The 25,473-nt window shown below is 41.9% G+C and overlaps 2 protein-coding genes across 7 annotated transcripts in view; both read left to right on the top strand.

Moving 5' to 3' along the window:
- Nucleotides 1-887: 887 nt before the first annotated feature.
- On the top strand, nt 888-13,200 carry DSCC1 (DNA replication and sister chromatid cohesion 1). Of its 3 annotated transcripts, none has more exons than XM_030504826.1 (10): nt 895-1,121; nt 3,294-3,462; nt 4,790-4,924; nt 7,791-7,881; nt 7,965-8,120; nt 9,211-9,349; nt 9,866-9,918; nt 11,101-11,258; nt 11,818-11,966; nt 12,741-13,200. In XM_030504826.1, the coding sequence occupies exons 1-10, from the start codon at nt 952-954 to the stop codon at nt 12,847-12,849; spliced, it is 1,329 nt and encodes a 442-aa protein (XP_030360686.1). In that variant the 5' UTR covers nt 895-951; the 3' UTR covers nt 12,850-13,200. The 3 variants fall into 3 exon arrangements, with proteins under 3 accessions (XP_030360699.1, XP_030360686.1, XP_030360694.1); XM_030504834.1 differs by having other exon boundaries at nt 11,104-11,258; XM_030504839.1 differs by lacking the exon at nt 7,965-8,120 and having other exon boundaries at nt 888-1,121.
- A 1,747-nt stretch (nt 13,201-14,947) lies between these two features.
- Nucleotides 14,948-25,473, top strand: part of TAF2 (TATA-box binding protein associated factor 2) — a 63,147-nt gene continuing 52,621 nt past the window's right edge. For all 4 annotated transcript variants that reach the window (XM_030480048.1, XM_030480058.1, XM_030480066.2 and 1 more), the window contains exons 1-3: nt 14,948-15,686; nt 17,230-17,284; nt 18,121-18,281. In XM_030480048.1, the coding sequence (XP_030335908.1) occupies nt 15,634-15,686; nt 17,230-17,284; nt 18,121-18,281 (269 nt within the window). In that variant the 5' untranslated portion in view covers nt 14,948-15,633. The remainder of the gene's footprint in view (nt 15,687-17,229; nt 17,285-18,120; nt 18,282-25,473) is intronic.

Genomic DNA, 25,473 nt, shown 5'->3' on the forward strand with positions numbered 1-25,473 from the left:
ACCTCCTTCTCTGGATCATTCAGTGCAGGTTTATACCAAACACAGAGGGACTCTGCAAATCGATATACACAACTTCAGAGCTCAAAGTAATTATTTGTTAGCTAACGCACATTTGTTAGCTAATGCACCTAGCTGCCCTAGCAGACAGCTAGGACTAACACATGAGTGTTAATATGCCCCACAGCAAGAACTCAGTAGCATTTGGGGAGCCTGCTGTCCTGGACAAGGCAGGGAAGAGGCATCCTTGCAGAGGACTGACTCCCAGTGGTGCTCAGCTGTTGTCTTCTGAACCTCCACTTCATGTTTATCTTATGGTTTAAGAATGTCAATAGACTTGCTCTTGAACCTCTGAGCTGCAGACTATTTCCACTGCAATAATCACGCTTGCCTGTGGTTTTCACTCATCTTTGCCATGCCACGGGCCAGGCCACAGCGCGAAGCCCAGCTTCCCTGAGTCATAGGAAGGCAAACTCCTCCATGGGGGCTGTGCAGAGCCTTTCCTAAGGGATCCTATGGCAATGAGCGCTGTCAGGTACTTGCCTTCGGCCGGGCTATCCCCGCAGCTGCGGTGACAGGAGGAGCAGGGGTGGGTGATGCTGGTGGGTGCCTTCAACTCACTTGCACCCTGCAGTGATGGCTCGGGCAGTCAGCCTCCCTCTCTCCACTCTTGCTCCCATGCAGTGATATTAAGGAAGTACCCAGAGGGTCCTGCCTCTGCCAGAGCTGGGCAGAGACTGACACACTGGAACTGGTTTTGTCGTATTTTATACAAAAGTGCTGCCGCCCGCCCCTCTGGCCGCGGCCGGGCGAATGGCAGTCAACCAGAGAATCAACCCAACGCCGGCGCCCGCCTCACCGCCTCCCGCCCCCTGCCGCGACAGGCGCCGCCTCGGCGCGGGGCGGGACAGCGCTCCGGCGCGGGTTTCGGAGCGGGTCGGCGGTGCGGGCGCCATGCGGAGCCGCGCGGAGGTGGACGCCACGCTGCAGACGGCCAAGTTGAACCCGGCGGAGCTGTTGCCGGTCGTACATTGCCTCAGCTTCGGTCCGCAGGCGGCCGCCGGAGAGTGCTGCCTGCTGCAGCTGGAGCCGGGCCTCTGCGCAGAGATCGAGGCGGGGTGCAGGTACGGGCGCGGTGGGACGTGTCCGCTGAGGCGAGGCGCGGCCCGGCCCGGGCGGCGGTGACACCCTCCACCCCGTCGTCTTTTGGGGCCCAGCTGCCGTGGTGGCCGGGACGGCGACCCGGGACAGGCTGAGGGACCGGGGCAAGCCCGCCCCGCGGCGGGAGGCGGGAGTTTTCCACCCTTGGAGCTCGGCCCGCCGTGCGGCCGGGATGGAGATGGGGCAGGGCTCTGCCGTTCCAACTTTACTGACATGGCTCTTAAACGTGGCCTTTTCCAGGCTTTTATTCTTCTAATACAGTTTGCGTGACGGTGTAACTTTCCCTTAAATCTGGCTCTGTTACACGGGAAACTAAACTAGTAGCACCTATAAGAAGTATTTGGTTTATTTTATTTTATTTTATTTTATTTTATTTTATTTTATTTTATGAAAAATTGCTTCTGAGGGGACATCTAGCCAAAACTGAGAAGAGTTTCTCATGAGGCATATGAATATAGTTGCCAAACACTTTGGGTTTAGTAAAAGTGATTATCTCTGTGAAAAAATCCCACTGACTTTGGAGATTTTTCCTGCTGGAACTCTTTGAGGTCTAACTCTTGAGGGTGCCTGTTAGACAAACAGCAAAGGATGTACAGTGTTAGCATAGGCGTTTGGTAGGATGGGTACCTGGCATCTAACTCTGAACCAAGAGCAGATCCTAGATAAGTTTTTGACACGGTTTTAAAATTCCTGCCTTTGCTGCAGTGCCAGGGACATAATAAAAATATTTAAATGATACAATATTAGGACTCCCTCTAAAGAAAATAGTCCTTAGAGATGTCATTAGGAAGCCCATTCATACTCACTGCAATATTGAAAAAGTGTCATGGCTTTAGAGGCCTGAATCACGTTGAGAACTACTTGGGGCATGGCTGAGCTTTGTTCATGCACGCAAGCTTTTGGAAGCAAGAGGAGCAGTTGGATTAAATTGAATCTGAGTACTTAATACGGAGCCTGGGAGGAACTGAATGTTCCCCTGCTGTGATATTATCATGTCCTCATTAAGAATCTCTATTATATCAGGTATGTGAGCTGGAGAGGGGGGTTTGTATTGATTATTTGTCCTGAAATGTGCTAGAAGATGGTTTTCTTTCCTGCTTGGGATTACTTGCAAGAAAATATATATGTTATTGAGAAGGAATTATCTGAAGGGTGCTGCACAATAGACAGAATTTCTGTTTATTTTCTTGTTTCATATTGAGCTAGTTTCAGTCCACATTAAAGAACAACTGTAGTTGTAATCTAATTTTGAAGATTAGTGAACTAGTTCAGGCTTTAATCAATACTTAATCAGTGCTTGGGGGAGTTGTGTGACTAGGCAGATGAGGTGGTTTGAAATTGATCTACATAAATACTTTGAATTGTCTTTCAGAGTGAGAAAACTCGACAAGGAAAGGAGAAAACATAGTGTTAAGATATTTTAGATTAGTTGACAATTACATTGAGACCGCACTTGGAGCATTGTGTATAGTTCTGGTGTCCTCAACATAAGAAGGACATGGAGCCATTGGAGCAAGTCCAGAGGAGGGCCACGAGGATGATAAGAGGGCTGGAGCACCTCCCATTTGAAGACAGGCTGAGAGAGTTGGGGCTGTTCAGCCTGGAGAAGAGAAGGCTGCGTGGAGACCTCATAGCAGCCTTCCAGTATCTGAAGGGGGCCTATAAGGATGCTGGGGAGGGACTCTTCGTTAGGGACTGTAGTGGTAGGACAAGGGGTAATGGCTTCAAACTTAAACAGGAGAAGTTTAGATTAGATATAAGGAAGAAGTTCTTTACAGTGAGGGTGGTGAAGCACTGGAATGGGTTGCCCAAGGAAGTTGTGAATGCTCCATCCCTGGTGGTGTTCAAGGCCAGGTTGGATGGAGTCTTGGGTGACATGGTTTAGTGCGAGGTGTCCTGCCCATGGCAGGGGGGTTGGATCTAGATAATTTTAGAGTCTTTTCCAACTCTAACTATTCTATGATTCTACATCTTTGTATGTTGGTATACTGTGACTGCTGTTACCAAATAGAACTGCTGTTTATAAGTTCTTTAGCAATGTATAAATGCAAAAAAAATATCAGGCAAGTTTAATACGTATTCATTCCGAAATGTGGTAAAAATACATCTTTATTTTTGTGCTGTTTCTTTTCCAGCCTAGTAATCCGAGGTGAAAAGAATGAACAAGCAGTGTTGTGCAGCAAAGATAAAACCTATGACATGAAAATAGCAGATACCTCAAATATGCTGTTGTTTGTTCCTGGTTGCAAAACTCCAGAACAGCTGAATGCAGACCAAGCATCTTGTAATATTATTCATTCACAGGTGCCTCATTCTGGGCTTTTACTTGTTTGTTTTAATTCTCTACTTTCTTATTCTCTATAATTTCTTATATTTTACCCTTCTGAAGCACTTGTTCTCAGTGACTAGATTACCACGTTTTGCTGTTAATTTTTGGTAAGTACTTTTGAATCCAAATAGAATCATAGAATCATAGAATCGTAAGGGTTGGAAAGGACCTTAAGATCATCTAGTTCCAACCCCCCTGCCATGGGCAGGGACACCTTGCCCTAAACCATGTGGCTCAAGGCTCTGTCCAACCTGGCCTTGAACACCGCCGGGGATGGAGCATCCACAACCTCCCTGGGCAATCCATTCCAGTGCTTCACCACTCTCACTGTAAAGAACTTCTTCCTTATATCTAATCTAAACTTCCTCTGTTTAAGTTTGAACCCATTACCCCTTGTCCTACCACTACAGTCCCTAAGGAAGAGTCCCTCCCCAGCATCCTTGTAGACCCCCTTCAGATACTGGAAGGCTGCTATGAGGTCACCACGCAGCCTTCTCTTCTCCAGGCTGAACAGCCCCAACTTTCTCAGCCTGTCTTCATACGAGAGGTGCTCCAGCCCTCTTATCATCCTCGTGGCCCTCCTCTGGACTCGCTCCAACAGCTCCATGTCCTTTTTATGTTGAGGACACCAGAACTGTACGCAGTACTCCAAGTGGGGTCTCACAAGAGCAGAGTAGAGGGGCAGGATCACCTCCTTGGACCTGCTGGCCACGCTTCTTTTGATGCAGCCCAGGATACAGTTGGCTTTCTGGGCTGCAAGCGCACACTGCCGGCTCATGTTAAGCTTCTCGTCAACCAGCACCCCCAAGTCCTTTTCTGCAGGGCTGCTCTGAATCTCTTCTCTGCCCAGCCTGTAGCAGTGCCTGGGGTTGCCCCGACCCAGGTGTGGGACCTTGCACCTGGCTTGGTTAAACTTCATAAGGTTGGCATCGGCCCACCTCACAAGCGTGTCAAGGTCCCTCTGGATGGCATCCCTTCCCTCCAGCGTATCAACCGAACCACACAGCTTGGTGTCGTTGGCAAACTTGCTGAGGGTGCACTCAATCCCACTGTCCATGTCACCGACAAAGAGCTGAACAGGAGTGGTCCGTGTTTGCATTTCTGTTTGTAATCCTGCCTTAAGAGCAGAGATGCTGTATTTAATCAAAACTTAGCTACTACCATCATGCTCGATACGCAATTGTGAGCAGGTATGTCAATGGAAAAAATACACACCTGATACTTTGTGAACCATGGAATACTTTGTAAACCGTGTAATATGCTATATCAAAATGTTTCAAGAGTTGCTGCTTTTTCTTGTAGATCGCTGGTTTCTCCAGTAACTATTGGGAATTAAGGAGATGTCGACCAAAACTGAAGAAACTGAGAAAGCTTTTAATGGAAGATCCGTATGAAGGGCCAGATAGTCGGAAAGATCAGGCTTTGACATTTTCAAAGGTCAGTCAGCTACGTGAATTACCTTCCTGTAATTGTTAACGGCCAAATTAAAGTGAAGATGCACTTTTAACTAGAAAAATGCCTTTCCTCCCATGTTTCACAGTGCTGCTTTGAGTTAATATTTTTAAGCCTAAACAAATTGGTAATTATTAGCACTTCTACTGAGTAGCAGGTAAGCGATCTTTTTGGATTTTTAACAAGGAGAGGAAAAGGAAGAACACTGAAAGAAACTGAGGATTTCCCTTTTCATTTGGGAAGTTTCTTGAAGACAGTCTTTAGAACCTTTTCTAAATTACTTGAAAGTCATATAGCCACTAAGGTATAATGCAGCCTTTCCTTCTTCTTTGGGTATGGATGTATGACATGTCATACCGGTCAGAGGACACCCAATATCCAATCAGTAGTTCATGATGCGAAGGAGAAGCAAGGAGTTGCAGAGAATGACAAGGTTGATGTGAGGGAGAGAATAAGACTGACACTTAGAAGAAGGGAAAACACAAAATCCTGTCCCGCTGCCCTTTTATGTTTCCAGGAAGTTCTTTACGATCTAAAGAGTGATGGAGAGCTCTGCACTGTGCAGTGTGTGGTCTCAGACAAAAGGCTGATAAAAATCCTGGGGTTTTGTTCGTTTGGTTGGCTTTCTTTTGACTTTAAAAACCGGAAATGGTTGCTCCAAAGTATTTTACGTTGTGGCTTGATTGCAGCTGATACCAACAAACCATGTGTGCTTGGATGTACAAACATAGATGTTACTTTTCTCCCTTGGAGAGAAATGCTGCCTTTGTCTTTCTGGACTATTAAACTAATCTCTGATCAGTTTCAGAATCTTTCCCTCAGCACTGCCTTCTCCCATCTACTCCGGTCTAGGTGCAGAAGGACATAAAACAGAATAGGGGATGGCAGAGGGAAAAGCGTCCAGAAAGTATAAGCATTGACAAAGACTAGCAGCAGAAAAAAAAAAATCGTGAGGAATAATATTTATTGCTAATATTGAACAAATATTATAAAAACTTGTCAGTGTCCCCCCAGACATTAGTGCCTAGTTTAAGGACTGATCTCTGTTTTGAAGGAGAGTGAATTTTGTCTGTCAGTTTACTGGAGAAAACAAGATACAGCTGATAAATGCAGACAAATCTTATCTTGCCATTGGTGGAACTTTAATCTGAAAGCTCTCCATGGGAAACCTCTCTTTCGTATGGGACTAATTCTCACTGGAATCCCAAACAATATGTGTGTAGTAAAGATTTCCACTGTTACGTTTGCTTACACTTAATATTCATTGCATGCTGGCAACTGATAAGACACCTTTAATCTGTTTGAAAACAAATCACTCTCTTGGTGGTTTGCTGCAAGCTTCTCATGGCTTTGAGTACTGTATTGTACACAGAGAACCACAGCGAAAGAGCCATAAGGAACTACAGCTCTGTAAGTACTGTAAGGGAGCCTGTTGCAAAGTGATGTGTTGTAGCAGACTACAGGAAAACTTACAAATGGGCAAGTATACAGGGTGCACCAAATTAAAATCCTGGATTTTACAGTGAAATGGCAAATGATCACATGCATCTGAGTTAAGGATAAGAAACATACTAACTACGTTATCTAGAAATTGCTGGTGTGGACATGATGCAAGTCAACCCATTCCATTTCACGCTTGCAAGGGTGATGCAGCTGATAAAAGAATCAGAGCAGAGAGCAGTCATTCCTTACAAAAAAACTGTTAAGAGTGCCAGCCAGGTCTCAGAATGAGAATAAATGCCAAGGACTCCTGAGCACGATCTTCCCTGAGTTGCAGTGTCTAACTCACAAACACACTTGCATATTGATCTGGAGGTATGTCTGCTCTAAATTACTAATCGTCTTTAAGTACGGTACAATATGGCCATCCCTTGCTGAAATACTGTTGCGAGTTCAGTGCTGCTTAGCCTGATGATGTTTAATAGGAATGGTATTGCAGGAAGCAGAGACCTTTCTGTATTTATTAAATGTTTTTTTAACATGTGGTTGTTCCAGACTTAGTGTTGGTTTGTTCCATTTGTGTTCCCATAGTCTAATGGATCTCAGGTACTTAACCCTTTTTTTTTCTGTTCTGATAGAACTATTCTTATGCTATAATCAACAAAACTTTGATATTAGAGTTGATTAAAAAGGCTGTAAGGTGAATAAAGGAATTGATGAAGCCCTGTTTCCTATGGATTTAAGTCTGGTGTTCCTTCCTTTTACTTCACGCCTCATGTTACCTTCTGTTCCTCCTATATCTCCTAAAACTTTACCACAGACAGTATCTACAGCACCCTCTCATCTCTCCAAGTAACTGTACTGCAAGATGCTGTGTGTATTGTGGCTGGGGCTGTGCTACATGTCTTCTAATTGGTTACCAGATATCAAAACACAACACATACCTGTTGAGGTCATGCTGGAGGAGGCTTTTCCTCAGTGGAAGTACTAAGATGGAGTTCTGACTTCTATCCAAACGGGATAAGTGGTTTTTGTTTTGCCTTTTCTTTGAATCTCGCAGGTTAAAAAAAGTGATTTAGGAAAGACAGAACACATTCACTTTTCATTCTTTTTGGGATACTTTACTTAAGATGCCTACTTATGCTAGTTCGACATGCTGGGAATACAGGTGTATTACTTGTGCATGGCACAAATATTTCCCTGTACTTAGACTGGGTTTTATATTGAATAACTCTTTGAGAAAATGTAAGTTACAGTAAAGGTTTCAGAGAGTGGGGTAAACCTTACAAAACTCAGAGTATGCAGGGGGAACATTACTCTTCATTATATCTTACAATGCATTTAGCATACTTCTCTGAAGCAAAGGAAGAGTAAGGATAACCTGTTTTATTTCCTTGTTTTCTTATTGCAGTATACAACAGAAGATTTGTTAAGTCTGGTTCAAGCAAGTGAAGAAGAAATACTGCACCATTTGCAGGTGATAGATGCCTGCAAAATTGAAGGTATTAGTCTTTAAAGAATATTATTGCTTATGAGGAACTAACCCTACTTTTTTCCCCCAAATAATGTGTCTCCTTTTTCTAAGGCCCGTTCCACATCCTCATCTTTCAAGGTGCAAGTCACTTCAAAGCACTAAGGTCTGCTTCCATAGTTCCTATAACCTCTGCTGCTATGAAGCTGATCAAAAGGATAAAACCAAGCAGGCCCCAAGCAGGCACTGACCAGTCTGGCTTTTCCCAGGGTAATTCCTTCTTTGCTGCTACAAACACTGCCATCAGATCATCCCACCCATAGCATGAATACTTTTTTGGCTGCTTGCCCTCTTCATGGATGCAGAATTTTAGACTTTCTGCAGTTCTAGAGATAAAAATAGCTAATCCTTAGGTAACTCCCACCCTTTCATAGCCCTTTCTTCATCCCAGACTGGGTTTATTTCAGAAGTCTTCCTACTGTGTGAGGCAAGGCTGCAGCAAGTGTCTCGCCTTGGGACAGGTCCTACTCATCCTTTACTTGGTCAAGTCCAAACCCTCACCTGGACATAAGGTGACAGTAGTCCTGGAGTCATAGAATAATACAGGGCAGAACTGAGTTCTGGAGGTTACCAGGTCCAAACCTCTGCTTTGGAGCATGGCTGCACGTGACCTTGGCTGGTTCTGTTCTGAGCATTTCCAAGGATGGAGATTGCATAACCTTTGTTCAGGCCGTTCCTGTGTTTGACTCTGAAAGGGAAAATAAATTCTCCTAATAACTAGCTGGAATTTCCCTTGTTGCAACTGGTGCTTTTTGCCTCCTGTCCCGTCAGTGAGCACCACTGGAAAGACTTCTGGTCAGTCATCTTTGTACTGTCCCATTAGGTAGGTAAGGATCTCGCGGATGCCTTTCTTTGTCATTTACAGCTGCGCAACACCATTGTACCACATCTGTGCTTTGTTGCATCTGGATTTCTGTGCACTTGGCTGGAGCTGAGCTGTCACTTGGCAGGGCCAGTGCAGCCACTTCTGTTCATACAGGTCTATGCCTGAATGAATTACTAGTTTTTCCAGGTCTGATTATCTTCGGATGGAATTTGTAGTGTCTTTGTAGTTGTGACAGTTAATCTACATGAACAGTTATGAATAATTGAGATGATTTAACTTCTTTTTGTTTTACAGCTGCTTTTACTGTTCTGTTCTGTTTCCCAATTTCAATCCTGAAAAGGACAGAATGCTGTTGTTATACTTTGTAAAGGTGTGATCTAAATGTCCAGACTCCTGTAATATATCTACAGGGCAACAGAATTAAGGTGTTAATGTTCTCCTTCTAACACTGATTTGTGGTTTTCTATTTGGCAGGATATTGGAGAATTCTGGAATTTGACTATGAGATGAAACTCTTGAATCATGTGATTCAGCTAATAGACTCAGAGTCCTGGTCTTTAAGTAAGGTTCCTTTACGTACCTGCCTTGAGGAACTTGGATCTCTAGAGCCCACGTAAGCCATGACATTTAGTACTTAAAATAGTCTGCAGTCATTATTAACTAATTACAGTTATGAATACAGAAGTGAATACAGGATTCGAGGTGCAGCCTTGCCAGTGCCCAGTACAGGGGGATGATCACTGCCCTCGCCCTGCTGGCCTCATTATTGCTGAAACAATTCTTTCTATTTGCAAAGAAGTGACACTGCAAGAGTCCCTCTTCCTTATTCTCTTCACACCTTCTAGTCTTTGTGAGTTATAACTAGAAAGTGGAAGAGACCTCTGATGACGGCCCACAGAATTAACTCCTATCTGTCCTTTTTGTCCCCTTTTCTCTTCTGCTTCTAAGTTTTTATGAATTTGTTCATTTCAGACATGAAAATGTGTCACATCCTCCATTCTCCTTGATTCCCTCCCCCTGCCATATCTGTTCCTTCATTTTCTTGGTAACTGTTTCTGTAGTGTCTGATGAACAGTTTTAAAACTTGATTTCTGATTTTTTTTTTTTTATTTATTTTTTTTTCCCCCAGAGAGATGATAGAACACATTCTTCTAAGCTATGGAAGGAAATATTTTGATGATGGTAAGTTTGGGAAAGCATGCGTATTTTAATTTTGCATAAAGGAAATAGTTATTGATGAGTAAATGCAGATTTTGTGATGATGGCCCAAACAAATGAATTTGCTACAGTGCCGATAAAAGGAGGGAGGAAACAGTGAGCTAAAACTAACTAAAATTGTCAGAGAAAGTTTCATAGGACAGAGAACTATTAAACTGTGTGACACACTAGGGAAAAATGAGGAACTAACAGAGGTACCAGGAGTGATTTATTGGGTGTCTACAAGCCATAAATTTGTAACTAAACACAGATGACCAGTAAAATTTAGGTGGAATCTCTCTTTAGATGCTGTAGGAGGTCTCAGATGTCTAAGCAATTAAACAAATAGAAATTGTGCTACTGTAAGTAGTGAATGGCATATGGATTTCCCTGAGTTCAGCCTGCCTGAAGTACACATCTGCCTTTGGTCCTTTGAACTGCACCACAAGATCCACTGATTGTATTGATTAAATTTACACTGCCCATAGACAATATAGACAGAATATTTATGTGCTTTGATCTGAATTCTTCCCCACAGTTGCTTTCATCTCACCTTTGTCTACAGTAGGAGTTGCACTTAACCTTTCAGGACAAAAGAAAGTAGTTGGAGTGACACAGATTATCATCTTAGTATATTCAGACAGGTTGCACAAGAAACAAGTTTGCAGGAAGTCCAGATGACTGAAAAAGTCAAAGGAAGTGTTTATGCCTGACATTGTTCTGAGAATTTTAGCCAAGTCAGTGTAAAACAAAATATAATGAGTTGATGAAGGGAATAATGAGAATTTAAAGGTGATTAAGGACATGAAAGTTTTGTTGAATTGGTCAACCACAGACAGCAAACACTTTTAATACAAGCCATTCTGAAATAGGAATGAAAGTTGTAGGAAAAAGTGTTGCTGTGAAGGGGGAAAAGATGGAGGGCAAATACATTTGTTGACATGAATTAATACTTGTAGCTGGGGCAGTGCTGCACACACAGAGAATATTTCACACTTGAGAATGACAAGATACCATCATTTGTCCAAAGTAATATTGAATCAGATTCTTCCTGAGGAAAATTAAAAACAGTGTAGTTGGTTTGTAGAAGACTGTAGAGCAGAATGGAAATATGAAGCTGTTCTTTTATCAAAAAGAACCTGAGATAACCTGGTTTTTGTTTCTCAGCAGGGGAGGTTTACTTTGAGATGCATGAAGATAAAATATGCAGAGCTATAGCACAAATGCTTTTGCGAAATGCAGTTAAATTCAATTTATCAGAGTTTCAAGAAGTCTGGCAACAAAGTGTCCCTGAAGGGATGACAGCAAAGCTTGATCAGCTTAAGGTAAAAACATAAAGAAGTATGGATTCTTTCACAAGTACATTGTTAACTGCCTTGTGTCATACATACATTTTATTGATTAATGGTTGTTGATGTGTTATTTCTGTCAGCTTTTGAGTTTAAGTACTTCTTATACGCATCCTCTGTGAGCGCCAGTAGTCTGGAATCATGACAACTGAGCTTTCTGTAAGTCTGGCATGTTTCACTGTCTGAGGAAAAGTTGCAGCTGTTGATACCTGTAAATGTAACTAGAACAGAAACTGAAGCTATTGTCAAGCAGGTTGGAGTGACAGCCAGCAGAGTAGCAAGCACTGTGGAAATCCTTTTGCTCGAAGGAGGCAGAGGGGTGTTGGAAGTCAGTGGATTTCCCCCTCCCTTCTTATCATACAGGAAATTATAAACACTGCCTGTAGAACAGCACCTTTATGATACTTTTCCACTGTGCCTCTTGTAGTGCAGTTTTAGAAGGCTTTGGATGTTTAAGTGCAATTTGTACAGATTATTGCCAGGAAGAAGGAAGTTTGTTTTGTCTTAACGTTTCCTCTCTGATGCTCATCTACAGGGCTTGGCTCTTGTGGATAGAAGCTCAAGACCAGAGACCATCTTTCTGCTAAAAGTAGAAGACTTACCTGAAGGCAATCAGGAAAGATTCAACAGCTTATTCAGCATACGGGAAAAGTGGACAGAACCGGATATTACCCCTTATATACAGTAAGGATGTATTTCTCTTTATTAAAAGTAGTGTTATATTCTTCCCTTTTTGCATAGCTGACTTATCATCAGCTACGATTGCCTCAGATACCATACTTCCCATTGTAAATGAATATGGATTCTGTACGAGTGGAATCCCTACCCTTGGGAACTGTAGCTATATTTGTTGGATTTAAACTTGCGTCAAAAGCTGTTTCTACTGTTGGAGGCAGATCCTATTGATTGAGGCACACTTAAAGGATAAACTTCATGACATCTATAAACAGTCTCCAGATTTACAACACAAGAACTATAGAGCAGTACTACTTCCTGTGCTGCGTCATTCCTTCTTTTAACACTCACGCTCCAGTGCTGCCTGGAATACTCAGTCAGGATATACATGAGCAAATCTAGATGGTAACCCAGAAGTAACTGCATCGGATCCCTATGAGTGGCTCTAAATTTACTCTAATGTAATTAAGTAGTTCAAAGCTAATCGTTTTGCTAGATTGAAAACCCTTTAGAGAACAGTAATAATAAAAAACAACTAACTCTCCTTAAAAAACATAATCCTTGTTTCTGGAGTAAATAATGTAGTTTTGCCAGTTCCTTAAATGCCAAAGCCAAGTTCTAAACTTGAGGTAATTTGAAGCATTATGTGACAGTTACAGAGTTGGGTTTTTTTCCTCCCAATATCCTGATCCAGTTTATTGTTATATTTACAAGTATTTCACGGATTCATTTTGTATGAGAGTATCTCTAATGCCAATGTCATCTGCTTTATTTCCTCTATAGAGACTTGTGTGCAGAGAAGCAGACCGTTGGGGCTCTTTTGACAAAATACGCTCGCTCCTCAATGCAGAACGGTGTTAAAGTTTATAATTCTAGAAGACCCATCTCCTAACAAGTATTGTTTTAAGAACTGAGAATACTGAATGGAGTAACAGTGAATGTTACTCGTTGCTGCTTTCTGGGGAAAGGAGTTGTCAACCAGTATTTATACAGCGTTCTTGAGTTTAAGCAGCTAAGCTTCTTGAATGAATTCTGCTTTCTGCTCAGCTAAGTAGAATGTGAGGGCATTTGCCTCTTCTAAGAAACTACAGTGTCAGCAGCCTTTGCCCCCTCTTTCCCTAGTCTCCCCGTTTCCTTTCTGTCTGTAGTTATGCCAGGAGTTGAGCTGCTTCTTGAATACACTTTAGTTGTCTATCCATAAACTGAAGTCTGACATTAAAAATGAAAACTTCCTTGATGATAACTGAATCCATTGAATTGATTCCAACAGCAAAACAGAATGCTTAGCCTTTTGCCCATTAGTCAGCATTCCTACAGATTAAGACTGCATTGCAGTGTTGACATGTTGAATATTGCAGACTTCGCCAAGCTTATGAACAAACTGTTCCTGAGGCTTATCTTAATTTTGGAAGGTGGTTCTTTTTATGGTCATGTCTGTGAGTAACATTGGCACAAGCTCTTGGTGCTTTAACACTTGGCCGAATTGCCTCTTACATATTGCAAAAAACCATATTGCTATCAGGAGTGAAGGTATGAGAGAACAGCTGGATATCTTGTTATGAGCTTCCTATGAACTGCCATTAGAATGTAGCTGAGATAAAATTAGTTTTACAGAAGACTACCTTTGCTTTTTAAAGAGAACTTACAAAACTTTGTAATAGGATTTTTTTAGTTCAAACTTTGCTGTGACAAATAACTGCACATGGAAATTGTGCCTTGAAAACTTAGGGTGGAATATTACTGTGTAATGAAATGTTTTGGGTTTTTTTATGGTACTGTCATTAAGTGGAGTGCCTTGTCATCATTAAAAGGGATTGTCTGCATGTCAGTGAACCAGAGTTCAATATTAGACATTTTTAATATATTTTTAAAAAACTTAACAAAAATAATTTGCTGTATCGAAGCCACACGTAAGGCAGCAAAAGCCTTGGAGCTGCTGGTGTACCTAATGCAGGGTGAGAGGAGGCACTGAGGGGTAGGACCTTATGCTTGTCTTTGCTGAACTTCGTCAGGTTCCCGTTAGCCCACTCTTCCAGCCTATCCTGGTCATCCTTTGGAAGTGTTCACTTCCCTACTTAGTTCATAGTTGCCAAACTTCATCAGGGTACATTTTATCCCATCTTCCGGATAATTTATGAAGATATTAAGCAGTGTTGAGCCCAATATTGGTCCCTGGGAGCTCACACTTGTAAGTCACCAGCTAGAAAAGGAGCAATTCACCACCGCCTCTGGGTGCAGCTGGTCAGCCAGTTCCCCACCCACCACACGGGCCACTCCTGAGGACTGTAATGTGACAGTTTCTCTTGGAGGAGGCTGTGGGACACCGCATCACAAAATGTGTGTATGATATATATGATATATATGAAAATGTGTCTCAGTATCCCCCCGTGAGCACATGTGGGGTGCGAGCCTCGCCCCATAGCACCTCAGCCGTGCTTTGTGTGCGCTTGTACAGACCGGTAACCGCAGCGCTGCCATGGCGAGCGCAGGCGGCGGGAGCCTCACGCTTGTGCAAGCCCTCAGCAGCGGGCCCTGGCGCAAGGTGCCGGACCGAAGCACCTTCACGGCAGCAGCAGTCGGGGAGGCGAGGGCTGGGGCGCTGCTGCAGAGCCCCGGGGGGTGAGCGGGAGACGAACGGCCGCCTGACAGCCCCGAGCCCCGCACAGCGCCCCGGGACGCCCCTTCCCGCCTCCCGTCGCACTGAGGCGAGGCCCCGCCCCGGCCGCGGCCTGCGCCGGAGGCACGCAGGGCGCATGCGCATGACCCGGCCGCGGGTGACTTGGCTTCTTTTTTGGGGGGGTGGGGGGGGTATTTTCTTCTTTATTTCTATTTTTCCCCGCGGCTGCCCGTGCCACCGGTATTCCACCCGTCTGGAAAACAGGGATCCAAAACGCTTCCCGTTCTTAAAAAAAAACCCTAAAGCTCCTTTAAACGGGCTGTGACCTTTCAACCGCTAGGAGGTTAAAGGTTGCTTTCAAGATGGCGGCCGCTGTTCAGGGGGAGCGCGTCGGCGGGGCCGGGCGGGCGCGCTGCTGAGGGGGAGCCTCGCGCCGCGCCCGTGCGCTGCCCCCGCCCTCCATGCTGGCCGGGCCCCGCACGCACCGAGCCGGGCCGATCCGCAGCGAGCCGAGCCGGGCCGGGCCGAGCCGAGCCGCCGGCACAGCCGCCGCCCGCAGCGACGATAAGGCTGGGGGACGCGGGGGGCTCTGCGGCGCCGCCAGCGCTCCCCACTGACCCCACAGACTCACCGCACCCCAGCGGAGGGTGCGGCCTCAGCCGGCTGTCCCGGAGCGGGGACGCCTCGGCCGTGCCTGCGCAGCCGCGGCCTTTCTGATTCAGTAGCTCGCAGCTCCGCTGCCTGTTGAGTCGGTTATTTGTCGTAGCTTCTCCGGAAAGGGAGCACGCAGCGCCGCTGGAGTGGGACCGTGCTCCCACTGCGGAGGGGTAGCGTGCTACGCTCGTGAAAGGTTACATAGAAGACTGCATGTCGTTTGTGTGCTAACTATGGTGCTAATTCGAGCTGAAGATGCCTGACTGGTGGGAGTCACAGGTCCACTGGGAAGATGAGTGATGAAGTACGACCTGACACAGGGGAAAATCAAAGGACACATCGAGCGAGGATGATGTTGATGCCACTTTGACGGTCAGCAGTGTCTGTCTAGTGCTGCTGTTCAGGATGAATAGGAAGAAAGGAGACAAAGGATTTGAGAGCCCAAGACCATATAAATTATAAGTATCCATTTATTATTTATTTTTAAGTTTTGTACTTGAGACCAATGCACATTGAAACAGGCCGCAGGCTGATCCGTAACTGTTTACCTGAGAAGGCTGGAACTGTTGCTTATGATACAGCTTGCATTCAGAAAATGTGTGTTGTAGGTGTATGTTCTATTGTGTAAGTGGACTCGCTCAGTGACAGTGGATCTGTCAACAATATAGTCTCATAAAGACATGTACGTTGTGCTCTTCAAACCTTAGAGATCACACACCATCAGCACTACAGACCATGCTGCTATGTCTCACTCTACTGTTCTGCCAAACCCTTTTGACTTAAGGGCTTTTCTATATATATATGTAAAAAATGCTTGCATTTGCGACAAGCAGCTTTGTTAAGCAAATTGTCATTTTTACGCACTTGTTGTTTTGGTTGTAACCAAACTGAAAAGCAGTTGGTTGAGGATTTCCATGGGTATTTATGTATTTCTGTTTATAATTCCTTGTTTTCTTTAGAAATCTGTAACAAGTTAATTTATAAATAGAATCACTCTTGTTCTCTTATACGTATTAATGTGTAGGTAATGTCTGAATCCATATTGGATACTAGATGTTATCATTCTCTTGTAGGAATTTTTATTGAACTTGCCTAGCTGAAGCAAAGTCAATTTTTAATGCACAGGGTACGTGAATGATGTGCAGATAATGTGTGATGGTGGCATGAAAGTTGAATTATGACAAGGTTGTATCTTAAGCCGTGAATAGCACTACTGTGAAGTGTCGTGAAGATGCCACCTAATCCAGAAAAGATATAAAAATAACTTCCAGAGTTTTATAAAGGTTGAAATTATTCATTTATCTTCCTTTTTTCAAATGAAGAATTTTATTTACCAGGAGTTCTAATATGTCATTCAAAATCTAAGAAAATACATTTGATTTGTTTAAAATACCTATCTTGTTTAATAGATAACCATTATTTAAAGTAATAAATTCTTATGATACACAAATTGTAAAAGCACATACTGTGTTGTTTCACGTATGGTACCTGCTTACATAAATGACATGTGAGAATCAACTCACCAGGTAAATTTTCCACAGGTGTCTCATTGCAGACAGTGCAGCTGCTTGCACATTCTAATACCGCACATCACTAAAGTGTTAGAACTTGATTCTGTGCCTTTAGTAATGCTAGATTTTTACATACTGGTAGATGATGTTCAAAAGTGATGTTGTTATCTTCCTGTATCACTAATAATATTCATTCTGGTACGATGCTATATTTGATTTTACTGGAACTTTTCTGACCTTGTGTACACCTTCCATTCGTTATTTATTTTGGACCATGTAGGAGATTTAGACAATCATAAATACTTGCAGAGCCAATCCAAATCGTTCTGTGATCCTATGAAGTACATGCTATACACAGTGTTTATCTATATGTACATACATCCTGTATGAGCTCTCTATTTTTTTAAAACTGGGTTAAAACGTTATTTTAAATGCTGACATTTGTGTAAAACTTTACTTATTTTAAATTTTTTCTTTTTTTTTCCAGCACAACTCACCAGGTAGTTTGTATCAACAACATAAATTTTCAGAGAAAGTCTGTTGTAGTAAGTATGTTTTAATAAAATGTGAAAGTAGAAATTAAATGTCTGGGTTTTCTTAATGCTTTTAGAGGATATAACTGCACACACAAGCTAATTATGTTCTTCAGATTCTTTGTATTTTATACCTTCTAATCTGATGCCTCTCAGAAGTCTGGCAGTCCTCGATATGCATTAAATAAAATACTTTGTAATTGTGAACACTTTAATCTCTGTAAGGAAAAGCTTTCTGAAAGAAGGTCACTGCAATGTAAATAGTATTACAGAGCAATTTGCGATTTAAAACTGATGTTCAGCACTGGGTTAGCTGGTGCAAGGGTTTGGGTTTATAGAGTTCTGTAGCTTGAGTGTGAGTTCACTGGGGCTTTGAAGAGATGTCCATGATTTCAGGCCTGCCTGAAGTCATTGTGGCTTTTTCTGAATTTCAATACCTGCCTAAATGAATTCTGCTTAGGTCTAAAAAAATCATTGTCTTGAGCTCAAAGCCTAAAACATAGTGATGGGAAACATAGTGATGAAGAACACAGTGATGCCAGTAACTCGAAGTCTAGTCATTAGGGCCAGGTCATTCCCAGTAAAACAAACATGATTGTCAGTCGTGTCATTTTTTTTTTGTTTTGTTTCACAGCTGGGAAAATCTACCTGTTAAATGGTAGGACAAAGTGTATTCTAGACTATTCTAAAAGGGCAAAGCAATTTTCTTTTAAGATTAAAAAATAGCACTTTTTTACCTACAATTTTCATTTGAAATGCATTAATAAGATTTTTATATATATATATATATCTCTACTTTGTGAGTTGGTAAAGATTTTTATAGCAGGTTTTGATTTGTGTTTTCATAGGGTTATGTGGAACTGACAATATTTCCCACAGTTGCAAACCTGAATAGAATCAAGCTGAACAGTAAACAGTGCCGGATTTACAGAGTGAGAGTCAATGATTTAGAAGCAGCTTTCATCTACAACGATCCGACACTGGAGGTTTGTCACCATGAATCAAAACAGTAAGTGTTGTCTTTAAAACTCTGCAGATGCAGTGTATTCTGTTGCTGTCAAGCATGACCTGTTTTATTGTGCTGGCACGTTTTAGCTGGTCATTTCCTAATGGTAACTTTTGGTATCAGGACTTTATTCTGGGAAAGAATTTTAGCAATAATTTTGACTCTGTGTTATTGTTCTTTAGAACTTCTTTTACTAATGTTTCTTTGTATTGTTTTGTAAGAGTATGTGAAACTTTTATGGGGAAAAAAGTGGTGGTTGTCAACAGCAGTCTCAGTGATTTTCATGATGTGTAATGTCAGATTGGATTATCATTTTTCTTCCTTCCTATTTTTAAGCATAAGAATATTCATATGGTATCAAGGTTTTGGGGAATATTTCCTGTTTTCCTAGTAAGTTTTTGTAAGAGTTGCTTCTGATTTTATTCAGTATGTCTAGGTAGCCTAATGTATAATGAACTTATTACTTTGAAACAAATAATAGGAATAAGGCAAATCATGTGACTGTATCAGGTTAATTATTGGACTACTAAATTAAGATGCTGTCCTTCAGCTGTTTGTTGTGTCCTCTTGGACAGCGATTGGTCTGAGAGATTTACTAGCTGAAAAGATGGAGAGGGCTCAGTAAGCAGCTTTAGAGGTGGCATCAATTTGTTTAACTACATAGCTGGTGAAGGCAAATAGGAACTAACCAGTCTTACTCTGAAGCAAACTGCAGAGAGTTTGTACAGTCCTGCTGGTTAGATTTGTGAGAACAGTGGCATTCTCAAATGATGTGGATCTGTAAGAGATTGTCTACCCATTGCCTTAATGACTAGAGCCTCCGAGATGTTTCTTAGCCCATCTTAGTTTTCAGGTTAAACCTGACTTAATCTCTCTGACTAATTTGTAAACTAGAGTATTAAAGTAACTGAACTGTCGTTCAGTTACTGAAATTCAAGTGCTCCTTTTTATCCTAAGTTATGTATCCTTGGATTTGAACTGTTTGTATATGGCAGACACTATATTCCTTTATTCATCACTTATGCAAGAGTTTTAATAATTCAGCTTGCAAATACAATGTTCATTTATATAGGAGACTGAACAGAATATCAGAGTTCTGACATTTTGTTTGAGTTCTGATACTGAAATATTTGAGTCTGTTAATTCTGTAATTCCTATCTGATTTTGACACAGTAAGTCAAAAATTCAGAATCCTCACTGGGGGAATTCTGATCATTCTGAAGAGCTGGAAAATAAAGCTTTTGGTCTTTCCTAAGGAATCAAACTTTCATTATTTATTAGCATCATAGATGAATGTGTAAGTCTTAGAATATTATCTAAACTCACTTTAATACTTGCAAGGAGAAGTTTCAAATTTATTTACTGTCTGATATTGAAGAGCAAGTTTAAAAACATGTAGCTTCCCACATGTTTTGGGGAAATGATGTGGGAAGAGACTTTGGTAAAAATCTTGTATCTGTTTGGTTTTCGGTAAAAGAAGCACCATGGGCAAATGTTTTTCATTAAATATTCTCGTCTGATTTTACTGAAACTTAGTTTGTGTTCTCACACCTTCTTTTGGCTGGCTTGGTTGAATTTACAGTTTGCTGAATTGTTGAAGAACTTCTAGTGAAAGCATTATACATGTTTAACAGTGGCTAATACGAAATCAGAGTCCTTTAGGTTGAAAAGGACTTACTGAAATCACCTTGTCCAACCCCTCAGCTCAAGCAGGGTCAGCTAGAGCAGGTTGCACAGGGCTGTGTCCAATTTGGTTTTGAGTATCTCCAGGGTGGAAACTCTACAATCTCTTTGGGCAACCTGCTCCAATGTTTGGTAACCATCACAGCAGAAAAGCATTTTCTTGTATCCAGGTGGAATTTCTTGTATTTTAACTTGTGTCCACTGCCACAGAGGCAATGGGCGCAAACTGAAACCAGGGAGGTTTCCTCTGAACATCAGGAAACACTTTTTTTACTGTGAGGGTGACTGAGCCCTGGGATAATTTGCCCAGAGAAGTTATGGAGTCTCCGTCCTTGGAGATATTCATAAACTGTCTGGACATGCTCCTGGCTCTGCTAGAGCAGAGGAGTTGGACCACATGATGACCTGAGGTCCCTTCCAACCTCAACCATTCTGTGATTCTGTAATAACTGCATCCTGAGTAACTGCTGGAAGATGTGAGAAAGGTGCAGCATTTAAAATTATCAGAGTGGGCACTCCATTATCTTAAGAAAGGGATCAGGAGAGAGAATTCTATCATTTTGTGGACAAAGTGAGGTTTTGTTTAGCATCCTAGTGGTATAGGGGAACATCATCCTTTTTCCATATTACCCTGTTTAAGAGCAGTGAATGAAATTTGAGGACAATGCATGCAAAGTGAAATACTGTCTCACAGAGGGCTATAGTGGCCTGTGGTTTTCACTGCTGCAGGTTTTCACATCGCTGTCTGAACTTAATAGAGGATCTCTGTATTTCATAACTCCTGTGTTATTCATACTTATGAAAGACAGAGGTCACCAAATATTCTTAATGAAAACCTGGTATGCCTCTTTTCTGTATCTTGGAAGTTAAAATATTACACAGTTTACAAAGTATTCCATGGTTCACAAAGTATCAGGTGTGTATTTTTTCCATTGACATACCTGCTCACAATTGCGTATCGAGCATGATGGTAGTAGCTAAGTTTTGATTAAATACAGCATCTCTGCTCTTAAGGCAGGATTACAAACAGAAATGCAAACACGGACCACTCCTGTTCAGCTCTTTGTCGGTGACATGGACAGTGGGATTGAGTGCACCCTCAGCAAGTTTGCCAACGACACCAAGCTGTGTGGTTCGGTTGATACGCTGGAGGGAAGGGATGCCATCCAGAGGCCCCTTGACACACTTGTGAGGTGGCCAATGCCAACCTTATGAAGTTTAACCAAGCCAAGTGCAAGGTCCTACACCTGGGTCAGGGCAATCCCAGGCACAGCTACAGGTTGGACAGAGAAGAGATTCAGAGCAGCCCTGCAGAGAAAGACTTGGGGGTGTTGGTTGACGAGAAGCTTAACATGAGCCGGCAGTGTGCGCTTGCAGCCCAGAAAGCCAACCGTATCCTGGGCTGCATCAAAAGAAGCGTGACCAGCAGGTCAAAGGAGGTGATCCTGCCCCTCTACTCTGCTCTCGTGAGACCTCACTTGGAGTATTGTGTACAGTTCTGGTGTCCTCAACATAAAACGGACATGGAGCTGTTGGAGCAAGTCCAGAGGAGGGCCACGAGAATGACAAGGGGGCTGGAGCACCTCCCGTATGAAGACAGGCTGAGAGAGTTGGGGCTGTTCAGCCTGGAGAAGAGAAGGCTGCGTGGAGACCTCATAGCAGCCTTCCAGTATCTGAAGGGGGCCTATAAGGATGCTGGGGAGGGACTCTTCGTTAGGGACTGTAGTGATAGGACAAGGGGTAATGGCTTCAAACTTAAACAGGGGAAGTTTACATTAGAAATAAGGAAGAAGTTCTTTCCAGTGAGGGAGGTGAGGCACTGGAATGGGTTGCCCAAGGAAGTTGTGGATGCTTCATCCCTGGCGGTGTTCAAGGCCAGGTTGGACAGAGCCTTGGGCGACATGGTCTAGTGTCAGGCGTCCCTGCCCATGGCAGAGGAGTTGGAACTAGATGATCTTAAGATCCTTTCCAACCCTAACTATTCTGTGATTCTATGATTCTATGCTGGAAATCTTAAAAACTCTAGAATTAGACCCTAAAAGAAAATCATCAGTGGATTTCCTCTGCCCTTATTTATAAAGAACTGCTCCTGGAAACCATAGTGGTTTGTAGTAGTCTTTATATCGAATCATCTGGTCATCTCTTCCAAGCTGTCATTTGTTACGGCAAGTTTAGTGATGATGTCCTTTGTACCCTTGCAGCTGAACTAGGTATATCAGTTATTTTGAACAGGACACAGATTAGTCATCAGGTTTTGTTTCTGATGTTACAGGGATAGTTACCTTTTGCATGGTTTTCTTCAGTAGTCTGTTGAACTAGTAAATGTGAAATGAAGATGGTTCTTGGCAACCCATTTATTTAAAAGAATTTGGTTTGTAGCTTTACTCTTTCTGTGGTGTGTAGCAAATAAAAAACCCTCAAGTTTTAAGGTTTTGTATACAAACATTTTCTTGCTTTTATAAATCTTTTGGTTTACTTAAATGTTGATTGCTAAAAGAATACTGAAAGTATGTAGAAAAAGTTGTTAATTTAATGGACTCTCTCTTACCTTTTTTATAAAAGTTAAAATATTTTAAAGAATTCTTACTCCCTCAGTAAGAGAATTCAATTAAAATAGAATATTCTGTATTTAAAGCCACTATAATTGTTTCTTTGTGAAGACTTTCTGCAGTGTCTGTAACTTGAGAGATTGTTTGCTGATAGAAGGTGAAGGTCAAGTGAAGTGGATAATTGTTTATGTTGTGCAAATTTTGGCATGCAAGAAAACATAGTTAAAAGAGGGTTGAGAAAGTCAAGATTAAAGAGAGCTTTCTTTGTGAAATCCAAGCAGCACCAGCTGAAATCATTTCTGTCTTACCATGGTGTTCTTTACTGCCTCTTGGGTGAGATCTCCTGTCAGATCAGCTCTTTGTGCTCTGAATTTGAACATTCAACTTGTTTTCCGTTCAAGTAATACTTTTGTGTTTTATAATCTATTAATGCAAAAATCACTGACACCTTGTCTCTGTCATTTCACATTTTCAGCATTGCATAAGATGAAACAATTTTTTTTCTCTTGCAACGCTGAATGACAAAAAACCCTCAGGAAAAAGAGAATTAAAAATGGGTGAATTTTGTTGGAAATGTTAGGAATCTTTAATTAGTGAATTAAATATATTTTCAGCTTTGATGCCATTGCCAGTTTACCCATCAGTCCCAAGCCATAATTTCAGGTAAAAACTAAAAGGACCTTTAAAGTTTTATCTGGAAATAACGTCGGTCTTCCATCTTGTCATTTCCTCCTGAGGCTTCAGGACATCATAGCTTTTTCACATTGGCATAGATGGATGAACTTCCTCTCTGACTGAGCAAACCTCTGAACAGTGCTGTAAGGTAGAAACCAATTCACATCGTTTTGCCATGTGTACACCAGGTGGCAGAGAATCCCGTCTGGTTCAGGCTTTTAAGAAAGAGTTTGCAATCTTGCAAAGTGCAAATTGTGTTAGAGAATGTCTGTTTGGGTCTTGGCATAGGGCTGCTGTTGTTGAATGTTCCAGCTGCCTCTGTCCTCATCTTCCCTCTTTTCTTGTAAATTGTTGCTCTCTCAATTCTGTCAGTATAACGTAAGTGGGATTTACTCTTCTGTGCTCTAGTATGTTGAAATCCCACAGCGTGTTTTCTGACTACTGAGACAACTGCTTGTATCCCAGCCCCATTTATGTTAAAACAGGCAAATCCTATGGGTAAGATTGTAGACTGTTAAATAGCTGCAGCAAAAGTTTGGAGTTTCAGTGCGGTGGTTTGATCTGTGATAAGTGAGGTTTGTGATGATCCTGCTGTTGGCTGGTTATGTGCTTCACATGTTTGTGTGGTAACTGCAGTGCAGGATTGAGAAGCTATTGCATGATCTTATTACTCATGTATAAAGGAAGATATGTTTTTGTACAGGTAGCTAATGTACACATAATGCTTTCCTGTGTTTCCTGTGTGTAGGTCCTCTGTTCAGTGTAGTTTTAGCCTTTGGCAGTGTTTGTTCATTCACCAGTTCAGCTTTTTTTTTTTTTTTCTTTTGAACTTGAAGCCTGTAGTTTTTAAACATTTAAAATATGAAGATATTTTGATATCCTCTAACATCACTGTTGCTTTAGTTACAAGTAGCAGTAAGGTGTGAGGGAGTGTGATGTGGTAGCCTTCAGGGCATGTCTTGTAATATTCTTCTGAGGAGTCAGTGATCCAGCCTTTAGCATACACACAAAATAGAAAAATAACTGGTGGGCTAAGCATGTGTTCTGCTGCAATAAATAGCTTTCATTTCCACTGATATGATGCTTATCTAGTTGTAAATTCATGGCAGACTTTGTTTGTTAGAAATAAACAGAGGCGTAGAGAGCTTTTGAAGAAAGAGGTGGCAAAACCCTTAGCCTTGGGCAAGAATGAAGATTAGGTTTTCGGTGTGCCAAAGATTCAGATTGTTGCCTTATTAAAAAATTGCCTATATGTGAGCATATTTCATAAAAATATATATTTAAAAAGTATGCTGGATATGTGCTATATCATATATTTTGGGGTTGGACTCCAAAGCCAAGTGCTAGTTGTATGTGGGAAGCAAAGTAGAATGAAGTACAAGTAATGAAGAGTAATGAATTACGTGTGGATCAAAGAACTTACTTTGCCAAGTTGACGTTAAGTGTGACATTTCAGTAGCCCTGCTGCAGCTAGTTTCCAGTCAGTCACCAAGCATCCACTTGAGCTGTAATTAACAGTGTTTTGGGTGAATTGTGGTGATAAAATGTATCTCTACCAGGATAAAATGTGAATCACATCACACAGAGAATGGTTGGGATTGGAAGGGACCTCTGGAGATTATCTATTGTCAACCTACACTTAGCATTAGGAGAATTGATCTTTGTTCCTGAGGCTGTAACTTTTGGCATGTGCTCTGTTTTTGTTAAAATGGCCATATCCAGTTTATTGAGAATAGTACAACCTATGAAACAAATTAATCTGTGGTATTAAGCCTTCAATGGATTCTTTTTACAATGAATCACCCATTTGAATTGGAACATGTCACAAAAATAGAAATATCAGAATAGACTGTTTTCCATAAAATGCTAAGCCCTGTGGAATCTACCTTTTTTTGCTGTAAAATCATAACCTTTTCCTGTCTATGAACCCATTGATGTTTAAAATGTAACCACAAGCTCATCATGATCCCCAAATTTGGAACAAATTCTCACTGATGTATTGGAAAGGGATCCCCTATCCATAACAGTGAATTTTCAGAACCAGTTTAGATTAAAATTAAAAACTTTGAGACTTTACAGTCTAACAGAATGTTACTGTTGTTTTCTGTTGCCAGTGTCTTTAATTACTAAGCTCGTTCTTAGTCATGCAGTCTTTTCTTAAAGAGCATTTTCCCCATGATACTTGCTTACCTTCCTAGGATGCCATTTGAAGGCAGTTTAAAGCAACATTGGTCGGGGTGGTTATGATCCCATTGGCAGTCTCCCATGCCTCAGTAGCAGCACTTCTT

The sequence above is a fragment of the Strigops habroptila genome, chromosome 1, assembly GCF_004027225.2.
Source record: "Strigops habroptila isolate Jane chromosome 1, bStrHab1.2.pri, whole genome shotgun sequence".
Classification (NCBI taxonomy): Eukaryota; Metazoa; Chordata; class Aves; order Psittaciformes; family Psittacidae; genus Strigops; species Strigops habroptila.

Excerpts from the sequence above, each read along its gene's own strand:
- DSCC1 (XM_030504826.1), top strand. The coding sequence starts at position 952 with ATGCGGAGCCGCGCGGAGGTGGACGCCACGCTGCAGACGGCCAAGTTG. Across the intron at positions 4,925-7,790 it reads AGGCTTTGACATTTTCAAAG|TATACAACAGAAGATTTGTT; the intron begins GTCAGTCAGCTA and ends TTCTTATTGCAG. Across the intron at positions 9,919-11,100 it reads AAGGAAATATTTTGATGATG|CAGGGGAGGTTTACTTTGAG; the intron begins GTAAGTTTGGGA and ends TTTGTTTCTCAG.